The 19,946-nt window shown below is 30.8% G+C and overlaps 1 protein-coding gene and 1 long non-coding RNA gene across 2 annotated transcripts; both read left to right on the top strand.

Moving 5' to 3' along the window:
- Window positions 1-5,248: 5,248 nt before the first annotated feature.
- Window positions 5,249-19,306, top strand: LOC105128007 (uncharacterized). Its single transcript, XR_842751.1, has 3 exons — window positions 5,249-5,332; window positions 10,419-10,424; window positions 19,295-19,306. It is a non-coding gene; the product is annotated as an uncharacterized LOC105128007 (long non-coding RNA).
- On the top strand, window positions 14,233-16,355 carry LOC105128006 (dof zinc finger protein DOF1.4-like). Its single transcript, XM_011029497.1, has 2 exons — window positions 14,233-14,396; window positions 14,581-16,355. Exons 1-2 carry the CDS (start codon window positions 14,337-14,339, stop codon window positions 15,547-15,549), a joined length of 1,029 nt encoding a protein of 342 aa, XP_011027799.1. The 5' UTR covers window positions 14,233-14,336; the 3' UTR covers window positions 15,550-16,355.
- Window positions 19,307-19,946: the final 640 nt, after the last annotated feature.

Genomic DNA, 19,946 nt, shown 5'->3' on the forward strand with positions numbered 1-19,946 from the left:
ATACATCAATGTTTTGGTCTCTTATGCGAGGCTTGTACTGGTGAGTTAATCATAACCTAGTCTATGTTATTCATCAAAACTAATTAATTAGTTCTTAATTATAGTCTTAGATGTTATGTATTTAATTTTTGTGTTCTTAAATCCATTTATAATTTTTTTATTATAAAAATAGAAAAAAGGAAAAAAATAGTTAATATAGAAAGACTTGTAGAAAAAGAAGATATTCTTAATTTTTTACATAAAATATTACTAAGAATACTAAAAATTAGATGGTTTTTTTATTAATTTTTAATACTATAAAAGTTAAATAATTTATTTTGATACAGTACAAATAACTTATAATTCTTTTTTATTTATAATTAATTCTACAAGTGCTAGCTCACATAAACGCTAAACCAATGATCTTGGTTGAAGAAAGATTTTTCTTGGTACATGAGTCAATCCGAGGCTATCTATCTCCAGTCTCTAGATCATTAGCTAAGAAGCACTAAGCACCAATGAGGAACTTTCATTGTCAAGAAACTAATATATAATATTCTGTTTGTTTTTAATTTCAAAAATATATTTTTTAAAATATTTTTTATTTTATTTTAATTTAATTTTTTTGTATTGTTAGTTCATTTTAATATAACATGTCAAAAATAAATTTTTAAAAATTAAAATTTTTATTTTTATATATTTTTAAATAAAAAATACTTTAAAAAACTGTTAATATCATATATATTAAATAAATAAGCTATAAATCTTCTCTTTCAGATGCATTATTAAATTAGGCAAATAAACATGTTAAGATATCGGTGCCTTGTTTTGGATGGCAATCGAGTGGATTAAATTTAACAAGTAACATCATGCCCGTCCCCAAAATGATGATTTGGGGATTTGTTTTAATACAAAAGAAGTTTCATGTAACCATCCTAAGTTGTCTTCATTGATGCTTGTTTTGCCTAGTGTTTTCCATCCTATTAAAACTTGACAAGTGCTTTGTCATGAACCTGACATATTTGTCTATATATTGAACTTAATTACATGACCCACGAGCTCTAAGGGCAAGGCTAAGCCTATCGGCGAGTTCTCAGGTCACGGGCCCTCTGCGCCGAGGGTTGGAGGTAGCTGTGGCTGGCGGCCGCCGTGGCTTCCCAAAATTTATACATGTCTTTGAGATTTAACAGTTCCTTTAAAAGAAAATATATATATATATATATAAAAGATTGACGTTGTTGTACAAAATAGTCCTTCAAAATTAAAAGAAATTACTCCTGGGTCCTCAATATGTAACTTGTAAATCCATAATATTAATTCATTGACCTCAAAATAAATGGAAAAAAGAAAGAAATTTTCTAACTCCAAAACTAGAGAGCTGGAGTCGTCCCATCCAAATGATCTGCATGCATTAATGTCATATGTAGCTGATAATAATGGAGAATAATTTCTTCAAATTGCTGGACAGTGAATCACCACTGAATTATTCTTAATTTGTCTACATCGAAATGCATGAAAATGTAAGGGTTTGCTACAATGGTGGTACCTATGATAGAGTAAATAGGCAAAACATGGTCCTGTAAGCTATTATTGGATGCTCATATGCCGTCGGCATAGAACTTTGCATAAACAAGAAATAGTTTGTATATCAATCCAAAAATTTAGGCGTCAATTACGAAATATCGAGAGATCTTTGGCTTTCTTGAAGATGCCCTTTTTACTTGTTTTTGGTTGAAGGAGAAATGAACTCTCTTTGATAAAGTTAAAAGAGCCAAATAACCCTATTAGTAATTGAAGAGAGAAGACTTTCATCAGTCTAAAGTTTTAGGTCCAAATACTTTTGCTCGCAAAAATATTTTAAATTTATCATTTAATATAAGTATGTTGAAGGTCTCAATAAATTGGGCACATCATCAATCTATGTATCCCCTAATTGTTCTTCTTCTTCTTTTTTCCTTAAGAAAAGGGAAAGATCATTTCTATTAAAATTACTTGTGAATCATTTTGCTAATTCAGCACTGCGTTAAGATGATGAATTATCCACGAAGGTAACTTAAAATAGAGCAGCAACTTTTTGGCTTTACATTGTGAACAGTATCGCTGTATGATTATGATAGTGGATTTATCGTGGGACCTAAACATGGCCATGTGTGGCACAAGTCTCACAAGTTTGTTCACTTGGAAGACTTGCTTGCCCTAAATAATGTGACATGACCACTTTAAGTCAAAGGCGCAGCCTGTAGAAGCACTCCTTGCTGCTAGTTTTCTAATTAAAAACCTTATGTTTTTCTAATTCACATAGTGATTGTCATTTGTCAATTTAAGAGCATCATATCATTGCTTTGCAACCACTCCTTAAACATTATATTATGTCTTAGTCCTTGACTAGCTATGTTAAAGGAATCAGTTGAATGCTACACTTACATTTTACAAATGAAAAATCTTCTCTTCTTAGACGCTTGGCCTAGCTAGTACTGATCATAAATCTCGTTCTCCTCCTCATTGAACCCGGGTGAGATCTTTTGACCTCTGTCCTTGTTTAAGATCGAAGTGATCACCGGCTAAAAATCCAGCGATTTGATAACTATTTCGTTAAGTGATGTACGTTTGCTTTTGATGAATTAATAAGTACTATTTTCTTATGAAATTAAGGATGATTATTTCATGTATCCGGATTCCGGACAGTACAAATGAGATGAGTTTAGCTGAATTTTTAACATTCAGGACTCACCTAACTTCAAGTAAGGTTCAAGCTCAGCTTGTCTTCACAACAACCATTACTATAAAATTAATAAATAAAAATAAAAATATTAATAGAATTTTTTTATTAGTATATTAACATGATCTTTACTAACAAAAATTTTCATTCCTATATCTATCAATAAACACTAAATTTTTTTTCTAAATATATATAGAGGGAATTACAGTAAAAAAATAAAAAATAAAAAAATTCAAATAATACGATGACGTATAACTTTTATAGACAATATTACTTATAGAATTAACCCGACAATAAAGTACATCCGTAAATATGTCGGCATAAAAATTTATTGGCATATATCGAAAGAATTACAGAGGGTATTGCAGTGGGATTCAAAAACGTTTAATCGTATGGTGACATAATATTTTTAATGACAGAATGATTAACAAAGTTATTGACGGAATAATTCCACTAGTAATGTCATTGGTGATATTTAATTTATAACCTAACGATTGACTCTCCTCTTACCCTTCTTCATTTCTCCTTCTTCTTAATGCATTTTTATGCAACAAACAACCATCCTTTCTCCAATCTCAACACAATTCAACCACCTACAACAAATACAACTACCAAAACACTCAGTTCATTAACATTTATATTCTGATTTAAATTTTATTGAGGATTCTTCACTTTAAGTAAGCAAATCTACCTCTTTTTTTTTTTAATTTGAACTCAATTTTAAAATGTTGATTTGTTTACATATTTTTTTTATAGTATATGTATTTTATTTGGGTATTTACTTGTTTTATAGTTTTTTCTTATACAAATTTGTTGTATGGATTTATGATTTATACATGTTACAATTTGTTTTAGATTTTATAAAACTATACTTGTTTATAATTTGTTGAAACTTATATTGAATTTTTGACATAGGTGTTTTGTGATGAAATAAATATAACTTATTTAATGAGTCTGTATTGTGTTTTCTCAATTTTATTATAGAGTTGAAATTTTTGGTAAATATGTAGAAATTTAAATTTATATAGATAATCAATAATAAATTAAGAGTACATTTAAAAAATATTAAATAAGTTGGAGCTAAATTAATATTTTTATAAATTATTTAGTTAATGTAGTTAACTAATACATGTTGTCATCGTTATTTTATATAGGTTTGATATAAGTAGTAGATGATCATTCATGGATGTATAGAGATTCACCACAAAGGTTATAAAGGATGAATTATTGTAATGGGTTCATGATTTTATTAATTATACACTATTTAATTCGAGAAATATTAGTGGAAGGGGTATTAAATGTCCATGCAAGAGGTATAAAAATAAAAAACTTCTCAATCTAGATGTTGTAATGATGCATTTTCTATAAAAAAAGATTGTGAAGAAATACTTGTATTGGTATACATATGAGAATCCATATGTTCCTCATGATACCATGATACAAATGATAGATAGGTCAACATCTAGTTCTAGCAACGTATATAGAGTTATAGATAACAATAATAATCCTGATAAGATTATGGTTATTGATACGATAATAATGAGTTAGGGTCATGCCGATCAATTTCAAATGGTAGATGAAAAACGTAATGCAAACGCAGTCTGATTTTTTTGTATTTTAAAAGATTCTGATAAATTATTATAGGATGGTTGTAAAAATCATTGTAAATTATCGACATGATTTTTTGGTTTTACTATAAAGTAAGATCATGGGTTGAATAAGGCAGGTTATGATAAAATTCTTGAATATACGAGGAACATTTTACCTAAAAGGAATATATTAAAAGAGAACTTATATGTTGCTAAGTCAATGATGAAACTCCTTTTTGAAAATATAAAATTGACTACGTGTTGAACATATGAGTATTCTCTTTATAAATCCATGATTAGTAGGGGAAGGACTCTTTTCACATATATAAAAATTAGATACTTTCCAAACACACCTAAACTACAGAAGTTATTCATGGCACCAATCATGTGATACAGTGGATGAAGTGATAGTACAACCCTTCAATGATGAAGTTTGGAAACACTTTAATAGTGTGCATCCTTAGTTTTAAGTGGAGATATGGAATGTGCATCTTGGGTTATATATAGATGAATTCAATTTATTCAGGTAATTTTCTACTCCTTATTCTTATTAGGCAGTGATACTCACGATTTACAACTTACCTTTGAGGATGTGTATGAAGCTGGAGTTTATGTTTTTATCTATGATCATACTCGATTCCAGTAGTTTAAGTTAGAATATAAATATTTGTCTTTAACTGTTGATTGATGAATTGAAGCAGTTGTGGTCATTTGAAACTTTGACTTATGATGTATCGAGAAAAAAAAATTTGTTGGCAAAGTTAAAAGCACTTGCATTGCCATTTCTTTTAGACAAAGAATTGTATAACATGGTGTCAAAGTACAATAACATTATGTTTGGTTTTTAATCCGGTAAGCAGAAATTTTCTGGTTTTGGTTTAACCTATAATTAAGTATACATAAAGTATTTTCTAAGAGCTTTCTTATTGGAAGACCAATCTCTTTCGTCATAACCTTGATGTCATGCATATAGAAAAGAATGTGTTTGAGAACATTTTTAAAATGATTATGGATATGAAAGGGAAGACAAAGGATAATTTCAAAGGTAGAATGGGTATAACTTTATTTTGTTACCATAAAAATATAGAGTTGGTTATGTTGGGTCATGGGTTGTAAAGCCTAAAGCCAGTTTCATTTTAGATAAAATATATAGTTACTTGTCTACTAATGACTTAAAAGTTTGTGATTTCCTGATGAACGTGCCTTGAAAATATCAAGGTTGATGAATTTAGAGGATTGTATATTGTATATAATAAAAAGCCATGATTGTCATGTGGTTATACAACTACTCATTCATTAACTTACCGATATTTATTGCCAAAGTGCATTTGAGTTGTACTCAAAGAGATCAGTCAATATATATATATATATCAAGTTATAGACACAATATATAAAGTGGCTTGAAATGAATATCATCTAAACAATATGCAAATTTGAGATGATATTTCCTCTATTATTTTTAGCTTAGAGGAGAATCTACCTATAAATTTACCATTTTAGACAAAATTTGAAGGTATAGTTCAATATAAATGGATGTGTCCATTCAAAGGTTAGGGATTACACATGTATCGTAATTAAAATTTTATTATCTTTCTTTATATATTTCAAAAAATTCATTTAATTCCATACATGTACTTGTTTATCTCTAAGAGAAAAGTAAAAAACAAGGCGCATGTTGAGGCTTCGATATGCGAGACTTATATTGTTGAAGAGATATCAATAGTTATCTCATATTACTTCAAGCTTCAATTGAAAACAAAAATCAACCATGTTCTAAGGCATAGTGATGGTGAGAAAGTGTTTTTTTTTTTTTAAGAGCTTGTCAATATTCTCCCATCTTAGATTACCCATACCAAAAAATGCTGTGAGTGGAAGATATTTGTCAAAAATAGAATTCAAACAAGCATATTATTATGTGCTTTTTAACTGCAATGAATTAAAACCTTTTATTCAGTAAGTATACTACTTAACATGTCATTATTTTTTAACAATTTATCTATTATAATAGTATAAACTAATATATTTTTGAATTCTTTATAGGCAACATTGTCAATATTTGCTGTCTCGAAACTCATAGCTAATTGAATTCCAAATCTTTTAATTATAAGATGACCAATTTTTTATATGGTTCAAAACACATATAAGTATACTTAATTATTCTTATCTCTCAGAATACTTAATTTCATTTTACATTTCTCATTAACTATTCTTGGTTGTACTTTATATACCAGAATTATCAATTAGGAGGGAATGTTGGTGTTACTTTGTTTGTATTAGTCTGGGTCCTGAAAGAAAAATGAAGTGCTACAATATATAATTCATCAATGAACATGTGTTTCATACTGAAAAATACATGCAGGTTAGAAAGAAATATAACAATGAAATTTATGTTAAGGGATTGAGTTTTAATGAGTTTGAAATTGACTACTATGAAAAGTTAGAAGAGATCATTGAATTGCAATATCATAGCGAGCGTAATAGAATATTTTTATTCAAATGTTATTGGTATAATACCATTAATAGAGAAATCAGAGTAGATCCTTATCATGGTTTAGTAAAAATTAATTCAAAACCCAGACTTCGCAACTTCAACGATATCTTTGTTTTTACCAAACAATCAATGCCAACAAGTTTATTATACATACACTTTTTTCTTTAGAAGAATCAGTCAAAAGTTGATCGATTATCCATAGTGAAAACTAAACTTAGGAGTCGTGTTGAGGTTGTTCAGGATGGCAACAATGAATTAACTTTATGAGATGATAATTTTCAACTTGGTTAGCTAGTTGATTCATATCGAGTTCCTCCATCTAATAACTTGAAAGAAAACTTAAATTTTTGCATTGCCGAGAATAATTTTATTGATGTTGATGCTAAGGAGTTGAATGGTGTTTTGAACTGTAACAAACATCCAGAAGTCGATGAAGATAACTATGACAAAATCAACGTAGAAGATTATAATGGAGATGAGGACGACTCAATTGATAAAGAAAAAGAAAAATTTGATTAATTTACACAACACTAATATATAATGCCATAAACTATAAAGTAATATTTGTGAATGAAATCCAGTTCAATGTAATAACAATGATGTTAATTTATTATTGAATGACAATGAAATATTTATTTTATTATTGTGACGTGAACTAGTGTTATTGTGTTGTATGTGTAACAATGAATTTAAGTATTTACAAGATGGATAGATAAGAAATACATATACAATTTGACATTAGACACTATTTTACACTGATGAAAATACCAATAAAATGTATTTGTCGGTATATTCCATAGACTATGGGAACTATTCCTTTTCTCACTAACATTGTTCACGGTGTTCATTACATACGGTTATACTGATAGAATATGTCCATCGGTATATTCCAAAGACTATGATAATTGTTCCCCTTCTTTTATTCTCCATAACAATGTTCACTGTATTCATTACACGAGTATATTGACAGAATGTGTTTGTAGAAATATTCTAGTGACTATGTAAATTATTCACTTATCAATGAGTTGATACTATTTAGAGGGGCTTTTTGTTGATTTTTTACAAGTACACCAATGTGTTCACAGTTCCATTATCGCGTATGCCAACGGTTTAATTCCATTGGTTTTATATGTGAAGCGGATGGTAGGATTTTTTTTATTACATCCATTTTTTAGTAGTTGTTTCTTGTAAATATATTTAATTGATAATATTTTTTTCTTGTAGTTTATGGTTCTTGGATGCGAGCCAAGCTCGATGGGTGATCGCAAAAAAAAGATGTTGTAGTTTGTGGATAGCCGAGTTAAAGACTTTTTAGTATACTGGTTTTCAACTATTTTTTTTGTTAAGTTATTATTTCCTTGAATTTAATGAATTTTTTTTCAGGATACATATAACAGTCAGTTGAAGGAGAGATACAAGGATGATTCTTTGACCCATCTAGATATCAACCTGAATTTGTGGTTGGAGGCAAGATTGTCTAGTGGATTCGATAGAAATTGGGTGTACGGACTTGCTAATATTACAACTAAGAACTTATTAACAACCTATAATGCTTTGATGGTTAGAAGCTCACAGTCAATTTTACACACTCAAACTCCAAAGTTCATGGCAATTTTACGCACTCAAACTTTAGAGTTCATGGCAATGTTAGACAAATGATTACAGGCTTAATCGACCCATCTTAATGATAAATATGAACGAATCACTGCTGATTATGAAAAATTTCGCTGATTAGTAATGGAGATGAGACCACAGATGAGTGATTTACGTGCACCCTCTAATTGACCCCACAGTCTTAGTGACAACCAACCTCCTCCTTGTCGTCATCGTCCTCGTCCTTCTTCAACGTCGTCTCTATTTTAGATTTATTATATTTAAACGTACATATGTTTAAAATTGTTATAAATATTTGATTTTTATATTATTTTATTTTACTTTATTTTAATTATTTTTAACTTTTGTTCAATATATATTTTTAAAATATTACTAATGGGGTTACCGATATAACAATTTCGTCAATATATTCCAGAGGAAGTAGGAAAAGAATTGCTGCAATACAAATAGTACTGTTAACTCACCGATGAAATTATAGATGATATTCTATTAGTAATATGTTATATTTATTGATGGACAAATAAAAAAACTTATGGCATTACATACAGTTTTTTTGTCGGTGATATGTTAAATTTACCAATAAAAATACTAACAAAATAAAAAGGATAAATTTTTTTGGTGTAATTTTTCCGTTTATAAATCCATTAGTATATTTATTATTGATGGACTTACTAACAAACAATAAATTACTGACGAGATTATTTTTGATTGGTTGTTTCTGTTTATAAGACTGTTAGTAATATGTATTGACGAACTATGAGTATAAATATTAACAAATTTTTTTTTTAATAAAACTATTAAATTTAGTGGTGTAAATTTATAAATGTAGCTGATTTACATTAATTGGTGTGCTTGTACGTGATTTAACTTAAATTTTACATATTTTTCATATCGTAGACCCATATAGCCATTATCAAAAGGAAAACAAAAAGTGAAAATAATAGAGGCAAAAAAAGAAGTTCAACTTAGTTTCATTTATTTTTCCATTATAGGCAAATCAAGATTTTAAGTCAATTCGTTCACAAATGTAGCTTACGATCTTAATTGAACTAGCATATGCACCTAACCGAACTAATTTTGATTGTGTGTGTGTGTGTAAGCTTCAAGTATAGACTTATATTAATTTCTTATCAATAGCAAACGAACTTTATGAGTCCTTAGTATCTCAGTTTCGAACTTCTCACAATCGTACGTCCTTTATTCATTTGATCTTCAGCGAATATATAGATCCATGGTATCCCATCTTTTCTTTTTCTAGGATGAAAGAATTTATTGCTGAATTTATTTTCTTATAGAAATTAAAACTAATTGATAACAAATCTAAAGTGTAGATAAAATTATAGAAAGAAATTTGATATAATCTGAAAAGTTAATAATTTATAAACTGACTTTAAAAATAATAAATCAAATATTTTTATATTGATAAAACTGACCTACCCTATATAGAAAAAAATCCAATCAAAACTAAATTAAAAAAAAATATAATTTAAAAATAAATATAAAAATAATTAAAACTCTAAAACATTATCTTTCTAATCTAGTTTAGTCTAATTTAAAGTTCTTTCTAATCTAATTTATTATAGCCAACTAACCCCTTATAAAATTAGACTTTTTGAATCTCTAGTCAAATTTAAACATTGATTGTTTTTGTCAAAAAAAAAATTTCACATGTCCATTTTTGTTTAACTTTGTTTTGTTATCTTATCCATATATATATATGACATAGAAAAGTATAGTATATGGACAATAGACTAGGTTGAATCTAGTTACTTAATATATAATAGATTTGTCCAAAAATGATTGCTAAAAACAAGCCTTACTTTACTATAAGGTTTTGTATGATACAATAAATAAATGTTTTTTTTTAATAATAATATAATTAATCTAGTATATCAATTCCAATTGATAGAGGTTGGATTTAAAAAATCATTAAAAGTAATAGGAGAACTATGCTTAAAATTCTTTAACTAATTATAAATTATGACTATCTTAAATTTATATACAATTAAATTAAATTCAGTACAAGAAAATAGTGAATCCGTGTAAAAAAAATTTGGTGCCATTTTGATCCTATTGTTCTCTCTTTTTCGCCTTGGGTTTCCCTTGGTGTTTTCGATGCATTCTTTAGGCTTATAAAAAAAAAAATACTTGAAAAAATGTGTTTAAGTATATATAGTGTAAAATTATAGAAACTCCTCAATTAAACTTTTCACTTGATATAATTCCTTGACATGATCATCCAACTCTTTCAATTTCTTAGCGATGGTGCCTACCTTATGTCTTCAAAGGAGGCTGAGCTTAGAAATTTGTCAATAATGCATAGTAATCATTAGAACATTGCCCATGATATGTACGTTGGAGTTCAGATAATTTCTTTAATGTAAAAAAAATAATGATATGTACGTTGGAGTTCAGATAATTTTTTTAATGTAAAAAAAATAAAGTGTAAAGATATTGCTAATTAAAATGCTAGTAGTAAGAAAAAAAAATTAAATGATGTGAAGGTTAATTCAATATGGTTTAGTAAATTTGATAATTTAAAAATAATTTGGATGATTGTTAAAAATAAGTATAGTTTAAATAAAAAATTAAGATATTTTTTAAAAAAATATTAAGATGAAAACATATTAAATTGATCTAAATTAACATGAATTAATCTAATAATCTGTGACCTGGATCACGAGATCAAAATAATCTTATAGAAAGTAAATTAATAAAAATTATAAAAATTAATTTTCAATGAAATTAATATTGAATGATGAGATTTAAAAAAAACAATTAAAAAAGCTAAAAAACAAAAAAAAAAACTTGAGTGAACCTATGTTAACTTGCTAGACTTGCAACACGTGTCGTGTGATTGAGATAACCTATAAAAAGCATATCGAAGTAATTTATAAAACTCAATTTCTAATCAACCCAACATTTAAAAATAATATTGAAAAAAGTTAATTAGAAAAGGATAAAAAAAAACACAAATTGAGTCAGATCGATTTGGGTTAAACCTTTAAACTTGTGACTCGAGAAATAAGATCATGTTAACTTCACAGAGAACAAAGCAAAAAAATTCTAAAATCTAATTTTAAATCAATTAAATGTTGAAAGATGAACTTAAAAATAAAATTTAATAAAAAAAATTAATTAATTTATCAAACTTGAAATCTTGATCATGAGATCGAGATAAAAAAATTTAATATTAAAAAATAAAATTAAAAAAATAAAAAGTTTTGGTCAAGTGAATAGTGAGAGAAAAATTCCCCTCCTTATTTATTTATTTATTAATAATGTTAATTTTGTATACTATTAAGCAATCTATATGATTTGAAAGTTTATATATAATAATAATAATAATAAATGCATTTAAAACTTCTCTACTACATAGTAATTAATTAATATAGTAATTAATTAATATGCATGGTATTAACATACTGGAATTATATTTATAGCATCCAGAATTTAAAAATGGCATTTTTATTTTAGATGAAATGACTTATTACATACGTGATCCTTAAATTGTAAGTTTAGTTTAGATTATTTTTAAAATCACCATTATATTTTTGGTTACTTATATGTGATCCTTTTACTATCATAAATTTAATAAATACTATGATAAAAAAATATAACAAGAATTTGTCAATAAATTATGATGAATTTTACTGACACACTTTTCCATCATTATATTTGTTAGTGTATATCGACGAAAACATTTTATTGATATATACCAAGAGAATTACAGTGAAAAAATAATGAATAAAAAAATAAAAAAAATATGATGACATGAAAAGTTTTATCGACGGGATTAACCTGACTATAAAGTTCATCCATAAATAAACCAATAAAAATAATTTTTCGTTATATATCGATGAAATTAAAGATAGTATACAATGAGATTTTTTAAAAAAAATTATATAATGACATGATATTTTTTATTGATAAAATGATTGATAAAATATCCGACTGGGTATATAAATCAACTAATATTCATGTTTTTCCATCTCGACTCAATTTCATCCAAATCAGTTATTGAATCATATGAATAGTTCTTTTAATTAGAAAAAAAAAGTAATTAGACCAAAATTGTCCAATTGATTGATATGGTGGAATACCCAAATGACATTATGAAATATTCTTGTAACATGATTAAGGTTTAAATGAATAGTGGGATTGTGTGAATAATTTCTCGAAACAAGCCCTTGAGCTTTGAATTTCGCACTCTTGCTTCGTAGAAATACCACTGGATATCGCGCATCTAGTAGTTGAACTAGTTGTCTAATTCTTCCCCAGCAAATAAAAAGACTATACTGACAGCCGAATCTGGAAACTGCCCTAACATGTCAATTTGCTATTGTTAACCTCTCTAAAGTTTAATTACAGCCTGCCTTCCTCCAGCCACATACTTGAAAGCATTATAAAAAAAATAAAAATCATGTGGAAGGAGTAACCCTAGCTAGTGATCAAGCATTTAGCAATGTGAGTGGTACTGTATAATATTTTAATTACTGTACCAAAGATCAAAGTTAATTAAGATCAGGACTGCGCAAGAATAATGATGGGATATTAGGGAGGAGGAGAAGATCCCTTGAAAGACTACAAAATCCATATGTTCCCCAAACTATGCTTTAGCTTTACCATTCTTTTTTCCACTGTATCTGAGCTGCCCACCACATGGCTCCTGCACCTTATGCTTCCATCTCTCTCTCTCTCTCCCCCTCTCTCTCTCTGACAGACACTGTTAACGGCTTCTCTATTTATTTGTTTTTAAAGACAAAAAATAAGGTGAGAGAATAAGAAGCACAGCATGCAAGAGCTAGCACTCGGGAATAAAGCATGGCCATTTCTATGCTTTGAGACTGAGATGTAACTTGGACTCCCCACATGGAGCCCTGTTGTCCTGTTTCTCTTGGAGTTTTCACATTCTCCCCAACGTTGAATAGGCAGTCTCATTCCCGTTCAAAAAGTAGCAACAGCCAATAGCTCACTGCCTCACAACCTTTGATGCCTCCAAGGTGATTCTTGACGATATTATCAGTACTAAATTAGGTGTGCAAAATATAGTAAATACATTCTCCTATGTATGAAATAAAGTCCATAAAATAGTACTACAGTAGCTTATCTGCTTGTAATGTCAAACATGATGTACAATTCATTCTTACAAAAGGGAAAAAGAAAGAAAACAAGAACAAGCCACTCTTTGAAAAAATACTCACATCGTGCTTGATTGGAACCTTTTAATTAGCAGTATATCAACATCCCATCCAATTCAAAAGCTAGTGTACATTGATATGATATGTGCATCACTGGATCTTGGTATGGATTGGATGTTGTTTTTTATAAGCACCGTCATAAGTACTCTCTTGTTGAAGCCATGGGCCATAATTTGTATGGAGTATGTGTTCACATACATAGCATACCATTCAGTATATAAAATATAATAAACACAAGAAACTAAAGTGGAAGTGGGATTTGCTGTGTGACTGCATTGGGTCTTGAGCTCTAGGGATTCCCTCTATGTATATCTGTGGATTTCTATCTATAATACGAAGGAATGTTACGTATAGTGATGGTGGAATATGTAGTCTCTCATATGTTAAATGTTCTTTCTTGAACAGCTCAAAGATTCATCCCTAGCTCCACTTTACCTCCCCGTCCTTTTCTTGGATTTTGAATACATTGTATGTCCCTCCATATATTCTTTTGCATTCTCTTTTAATAATTTCACTTAAAAAAAACAATCTACCCAAATTCGATTTTAGACCAGACCCCATCACGTGAAATTCTGACTAACTAAATCACACAAATTCTGATGTTTGCTAATTAATCACACACAGACTCTCCCCCCCTCTCTCTCCCTGTATGTGACAATATTTGTACCCCATCAAGAAAGACTCACGTCGCCACCTGCTCTGTCTATTTACTCTTTGTTTCAACGATTCCTTTGTGAGAAGAAATGTTAGGCAACTGTGAGAAGATGGTTGTCATCTCTTCAACTACTAACGAATGGCCACAGGTTCTTCACCCTCTCTCTCTCTCTCTCTCTCCCTCTCAATTATTAGACAAAACATGACCCATTTTTTGTTTCTTAGCTTTTGGAAGAGAATATCTATCCTGCAATGTTATTTTTACACTAATAAAAACACCACTCTTGATTTTTTTCTTTTCTTTTCTTTTCTTTCCCTTTCTCTTTGGTGCAGAATCAGATAGATGAGAAAAGCCTGACGGAATCAACAGGTAAACTAATGGAGAGACCAAGTGAAGAAGTACTTTCACAACCACAGCAGCAGCAGCAACAACAACAAGCTCTCAAGTGTCCTCGCTGTGACTCCTCAAACACCAAGTTCTGTTACTATAACAACTACAGCTTATCTCAGCCAAGACACTTTTGCAAGGCTTGCAAGAGATACTGGACGAGAGGTGGAACTTTAAGGAATGTTCCTGTTGGTGGTGGATGTAGAAAGAACAAGCGTGTCAGGAGACCAGCCTCAGCCGTTGAAGGAGCTAATAATTCAGTTTCTAGTGCAAATCCTAATCCTCAAACCCCAATTGACCATATTTCTCCAACTTCAAATCATTTTAATCCCTTGTTTTACGGATTAAATAGCAGTAACCCATCAGAGATGGACCTTCCATTTCCTGGCAGGTTCAATTCAAGGGTGTATTCAGCTGTTTCTGGGTATCATGATCTCCAGCCTCAGTTAAATGCTCTTGCATTAGGGTTTTCATCAGGAATCATGAGTACTAATGATGCTAATGGGTTTAACCCTACGAAGCAAATACAAGATGTGGTCACTTCAAATTCACTTCTTTCAAGTTATTCCAATCTCTTTGGCTCCTCCACAACTTCCACCAACACAACCACTCCAGCTATGGCTTCTTTGTTTGCCTCTAACTTCAACCAACAAAAGAGTACTAGAGCTCCTAACCAGTACCAAAACTTGACAGTCCCCTTTGAGGACTTGCAAATGAGTGGGAATAGTGAATCTGGGGTTGGTATGAAAGGGGTGAAAATTGAGCATGATCAAAATAGGTCGAACTGGAATGTGCCATCCCAGAATCAGATAGACCAAGTTGGCTTCTCAGATCCTTCAATGTATTGGAACACTACCAATAGTGTGGGTTCATGGCATGATCCAGCCAATATGGGGTCCTCAGTACTTCTTTGATCTAGCTCTACCTAAAAAACCATTTCTTTCATCTCAGTTATCTCCCTCTTTGTTAGTGACCTTGGATGTCTTCTTCTAGCTTAGTTTTTTTTTACTCTTTTCTTATTACTTCTGTTTGTAGTGGAGTTTATGGTACTCAAATCGGGGATGGATTAAGACTTTCTCTTAACAAGGGTATAAGATTGGTGTGGTTGGAACCTAAAGATGAGAGGAGCTTGGATCAGAGAGATCATGTCAGCTGCAAGATCAGCCTATTGGTTTTATTTTCAAGGTTGAGAAATCGTATTTGCACTGAGAGGAACCTCGGATCCTCTTCCCTCTCATCAACTCAGCTATCATAATCATATCATCATCACCGTCATTATCATCTACACCACACAGTGTTGAAGAAAGGATCAAGTAACTATTTGGTGCAACTTTCTAGCTAGTGCCAGTAAGTTGGTCATACCTTAATTTGTATGTATATATGCATGACAAGTCCCTTTTTCTTTTTTTGTTAATGTATTCGTACTTGTTATTAGGTTGGGGTTAGGAGGGTATATGTCTCAGTCCTCTATCAATATCAGTTGAGGCACTGAAGATCATTTCTTTCTTCTTCCTTTTTAATTTTTGTCTTTTATACTTTCTTTTTAGGGAAAAAAAAAGGGGGATGGGTATAATTAATGGTATAGGAAAAGGGGGAGACTTTGCTATTGTAATGTTGGGATTTTCTTTATGTGATTGGTCTTTCGGGTTATATGTTTTGTTGACTTTGATGTATTTCATGTTATTGCATTAAAGCACTGTGTGGGTTTGGAAATTTCAAATGCTGATTGTTTCAGTACTTTTTGAGCCTTGTATAAGAAAGAACTACATTCAGTGATATGCTCAACTTCTGGATACACGAGCATTGTCAATGGCAGAGATAGTCCATATGCCTGCATATATAGTGTTAGAAATGTAGGCACATTATTTGTAAATTCAGATTTTCTCTAAACGGGAAAAATGTTCAAGGACTAGATGTTGCATGCAGGAGGATATGGCTTGCAGCTGCAATTTTGCATCCTGATTTTATTACGTACCTCGAAGAGGACTGGGATCTAGATATGGTGAAAATTAAGATTTCTTCCTGACAAGATGATGACTTGGAATTTAGTATATTGGCTGCAGTGCCTGTCTATTATTTAGTCTCCATTCTCGGCCGAGAAAGAAGGTTGTTTTCATAACTATATACGATCCCAAATTAGTAGTTAGTGATGACGGTTTGGTGAAGTTATAAAAGGGAATTCGGCTTTAGGTTTTATCAATGGTATAATTGAATGCGCTCTAGGTTAGCCATAGCATTCATAACATCATACCCAGAATCTTGCTGAAGGTAGAGCTATAGCATTTTCTAGTTCGCCCTCTAAGATTGCTTCATCCCTCTACATTTCACGAAACTTATGTATTTACAAATTGTAATGTCAATTTTGGGTGGAAGTAGTTGGGAGATGGAAGTGATAGTAGTGGTTTATTAAATATTTGGTCTCATAATTAGTATGTGATGAAAGAATAATTACAAATTGGAGGCCTTAACTTTATTATACTAGAGCATAGAGCTCCATATATATTGAGCTATCTGATCATCTAGGATTTTATTTTGAGCAACTGCCCTTCTCGAAAGGCATCTCGTCCTTCCCTGCTGAGTAAGGTCTTCATTTCCAAGAGTTTGCTTTGCGATTATACTATAGAGGTGTTCATGGGCTTGGCTCTAGGTCTTCGGTTTCTCAAATTCGAATGAACCGACCCGTGTCTGAAAATCTTAAGCAAAATTGACCTGAGGCCCAACACGTGTTCAAATCCATTTCGAAACAACTAAATATTTATCTCACAACATTCATCTAAAAGTATACTATAGGGTCGTTTTTTTTTTATTACTCATCTAAAATATTTATGCTGCTTATAATAATTAATTAAACTGTACTGCATAATATCTTATATGTGTTTACAAATAGCTTATGAGAAATATTTAGTGTGGCTGCCACCGGCCTCCAATCATTAGATTTTCTTTTAGAGGGTGAAAAGATTGGTAAAATGGCAATTGATTAACTAACATGGTAGATGCAAACAATGGAAATGTTCATTAAACGTAGCACATGCTAATAATTAACATGTGTTACAGATGTAGTTGTTGGTTATACATTGACAAAGCCACCATGAAGGTGGTGATGGACCCGACGGTGAAAGTGTTCCAAGATGATAACGACAGCACGTAGTAGCCAGGTGACATGGAACCAAGGTGGTCAAGAGAACGATGGAAAATTGGTACTGGCTTTATTTTTTGTAGCGGTACAGTGTCTCAACTGGCAAACAACATTGAACTGGCTTAGTTGATGCAGCAGGAGGCAGTACTGAAGGTATCAATTATGGCACTGTTGATTGTCTATACTCTCTATGATTTGAGTTAATAATTTGTCCTAGTTAGTGGCCTATGGTGCTCAGAAACAGTGGTGTTTGTGATGGTACACATGTTTTTTTTGTTTTTTTTCTTCATAGTAGTTATCCAATTCCAAACAGTAATCAATTATAGCTAGGATGCAGATAAATTTTCAGCTAGAGAGAGCTTCTTCATTGATAGAGTGGCCTGTAGATTGTGGACTGTAGAGTGATACGGTCATGTGCCACAGTTGGAAGTAGAAGGCTATGAAAACCTCAGCCAGGGACAAGGAGAAGCTCCATGAGAGCGAACAGCAGCAAGCAAGCGTATTTGTCACGAGAAAAAAAATGAGGAGAAGGTGTCAAAATCTTTGGGTTAATAATTCACGATCTATGTATGTCTATGCTACATTGATGTTTACTGTGGAGCCACCTAACCTAACAAAGGAATCGGCAGCAGCCCAATTTCCCGCTAGCTCCCTTGCATATATATATATATATTTCACTAGCTAGCAAGGACGCTTGCAGCATGCGCGAGGCACCGCCGTGGGGAACAAAATTAACCCTTCTTAAGTTAGATCTCCATGAGATCAATAAGATTCAGTTGACCTTAATTGAGATTGATACTTGATCTTGTTCCTCTCCTCTCTCCTCAACCTATTGAAGTAACGTGTCAAACACAAACCAACAAGCTACAGGGAGGGCCGGTGGTGATAGGCTCCCCCTCAAAAAAAAAACAAAGAAAAAGAAAAAGGACGATCACACTCATTTGATGTAACCTTTAGGAGTTGGTATGGATTTTTGTAAATTCCTCCTGTTATTATTTCAGGTTCCAACATAAGGAATGAATACACATGTTAATAGTGTATCTAAAATTAATGGCGAAGGAACTTAATTTTAATATACAAAAACAAATTAAAAGACACGGCCTTGTTAGAAAAAAGAAAAACCTATATAGGATCTGATGATTTTTCAAAATTCAAATTATTTAATGATAAGGCTTAAGTATCGGATAATTGATTAATTTCTCGATTCAAAAAAATTATTTTTCTTTTTTTAGTTAAAATAACTGGTACTTAATGCTTGGTAGGCCAAGGTAATTGGTATCTAAAACAATATCTTTTTAATGGATTTACGGACTCTCCTATAGTAAAGTTGGTGACTTTCAATAAAAAAAAAGATAATGACATTTTAAAGAGAGATTTTAAAAATATATATGCAATACATAATAAAGAATGTAAAGCTGGATTTTTTGAAGGATTTATAGGGTTTTTATAATATATGAACCTTGGATTTTATTTTTTTTGGAAAGGAGAGGCTGAAATATCATTTTGACCTGATAGTATTGAAGAGGGATATATATCTTTTACACATTATTAATAAGAGATGAAATATATCATAGACATCATTAATCGAGGATAAAGTAACTGGTCCCTTTAAAGACTTTTATATTCCTAGAGATATAGAGGAATGAGTATCTTTGTGACCCAACTAGGAGCCTAGAAAGATCAACTTTACATCCATCTGAGCATGATAAAATGTTGAGCCCAAGAATGTAAGGTTTAACAACCTACCAAACCAATATGTGCTTGAGCTCAATAAGTAGTTAAACTTAGAAATGTTGGGTTTGGTGGCTTACGAGACTTATATATATTTAGACTCAGAATGTAACTGAACATAGACATGTAGGGTCTAGGGACTTGCCAAACCCATGTATACAATCCCTCTTCCAATTGTACGTGTTAGGGGTACATCTTCCCACTCCAAGGATTTGTGAGGGAAGTTTTTAGATATTATCAATTGGGTTAAGGTCAGCTGCACCTTAACAGGTGGATAATTTTATCTACTTTCAATACGTTTTTTAGGCATGTCTAAATTGAGCCTATAATTAGTATCTTTAGGACCTGTTACCACTACCATTAGAAAATTGATAAATACAAACGGAAATACTAAGGGAATTACAATAGGGAAAAAATAATTAAAACAAAGTAAAAAAATGATGA

This window comes from Populus euphratica, unplaced genomic scaffold (assembly GCF_000495115.2).
Source record: "Populus euphratica unplaced genomic scaffold, PopEup_1.0 scaffold15.1, whole genome shotgun sequence".
Lineage (NCBI taxonomy): Eukaryota > Viridiplantae > Streptophyta > Magnoliopsida > Malpighiales > Salicaceae > Populus > Populus euphratica.

Excerpts from the sequence above, each read along its gene's own strand:
- LOC105128006 (XM_011029497.1), top strand. The coding sequence starts at position 14,337 with ATGTTAGGCAACTGTGAGAAGATGGTTGTCATCTCTTCAACTACTAAC. Across the intron at positions 14,397-14,580 it reads CTACTAACGAATGGCCACAG|AATCAGATAGATGAGAAAAG; the intron begins GTTCTTCACCCT and ends TCTTTGGTGCAG.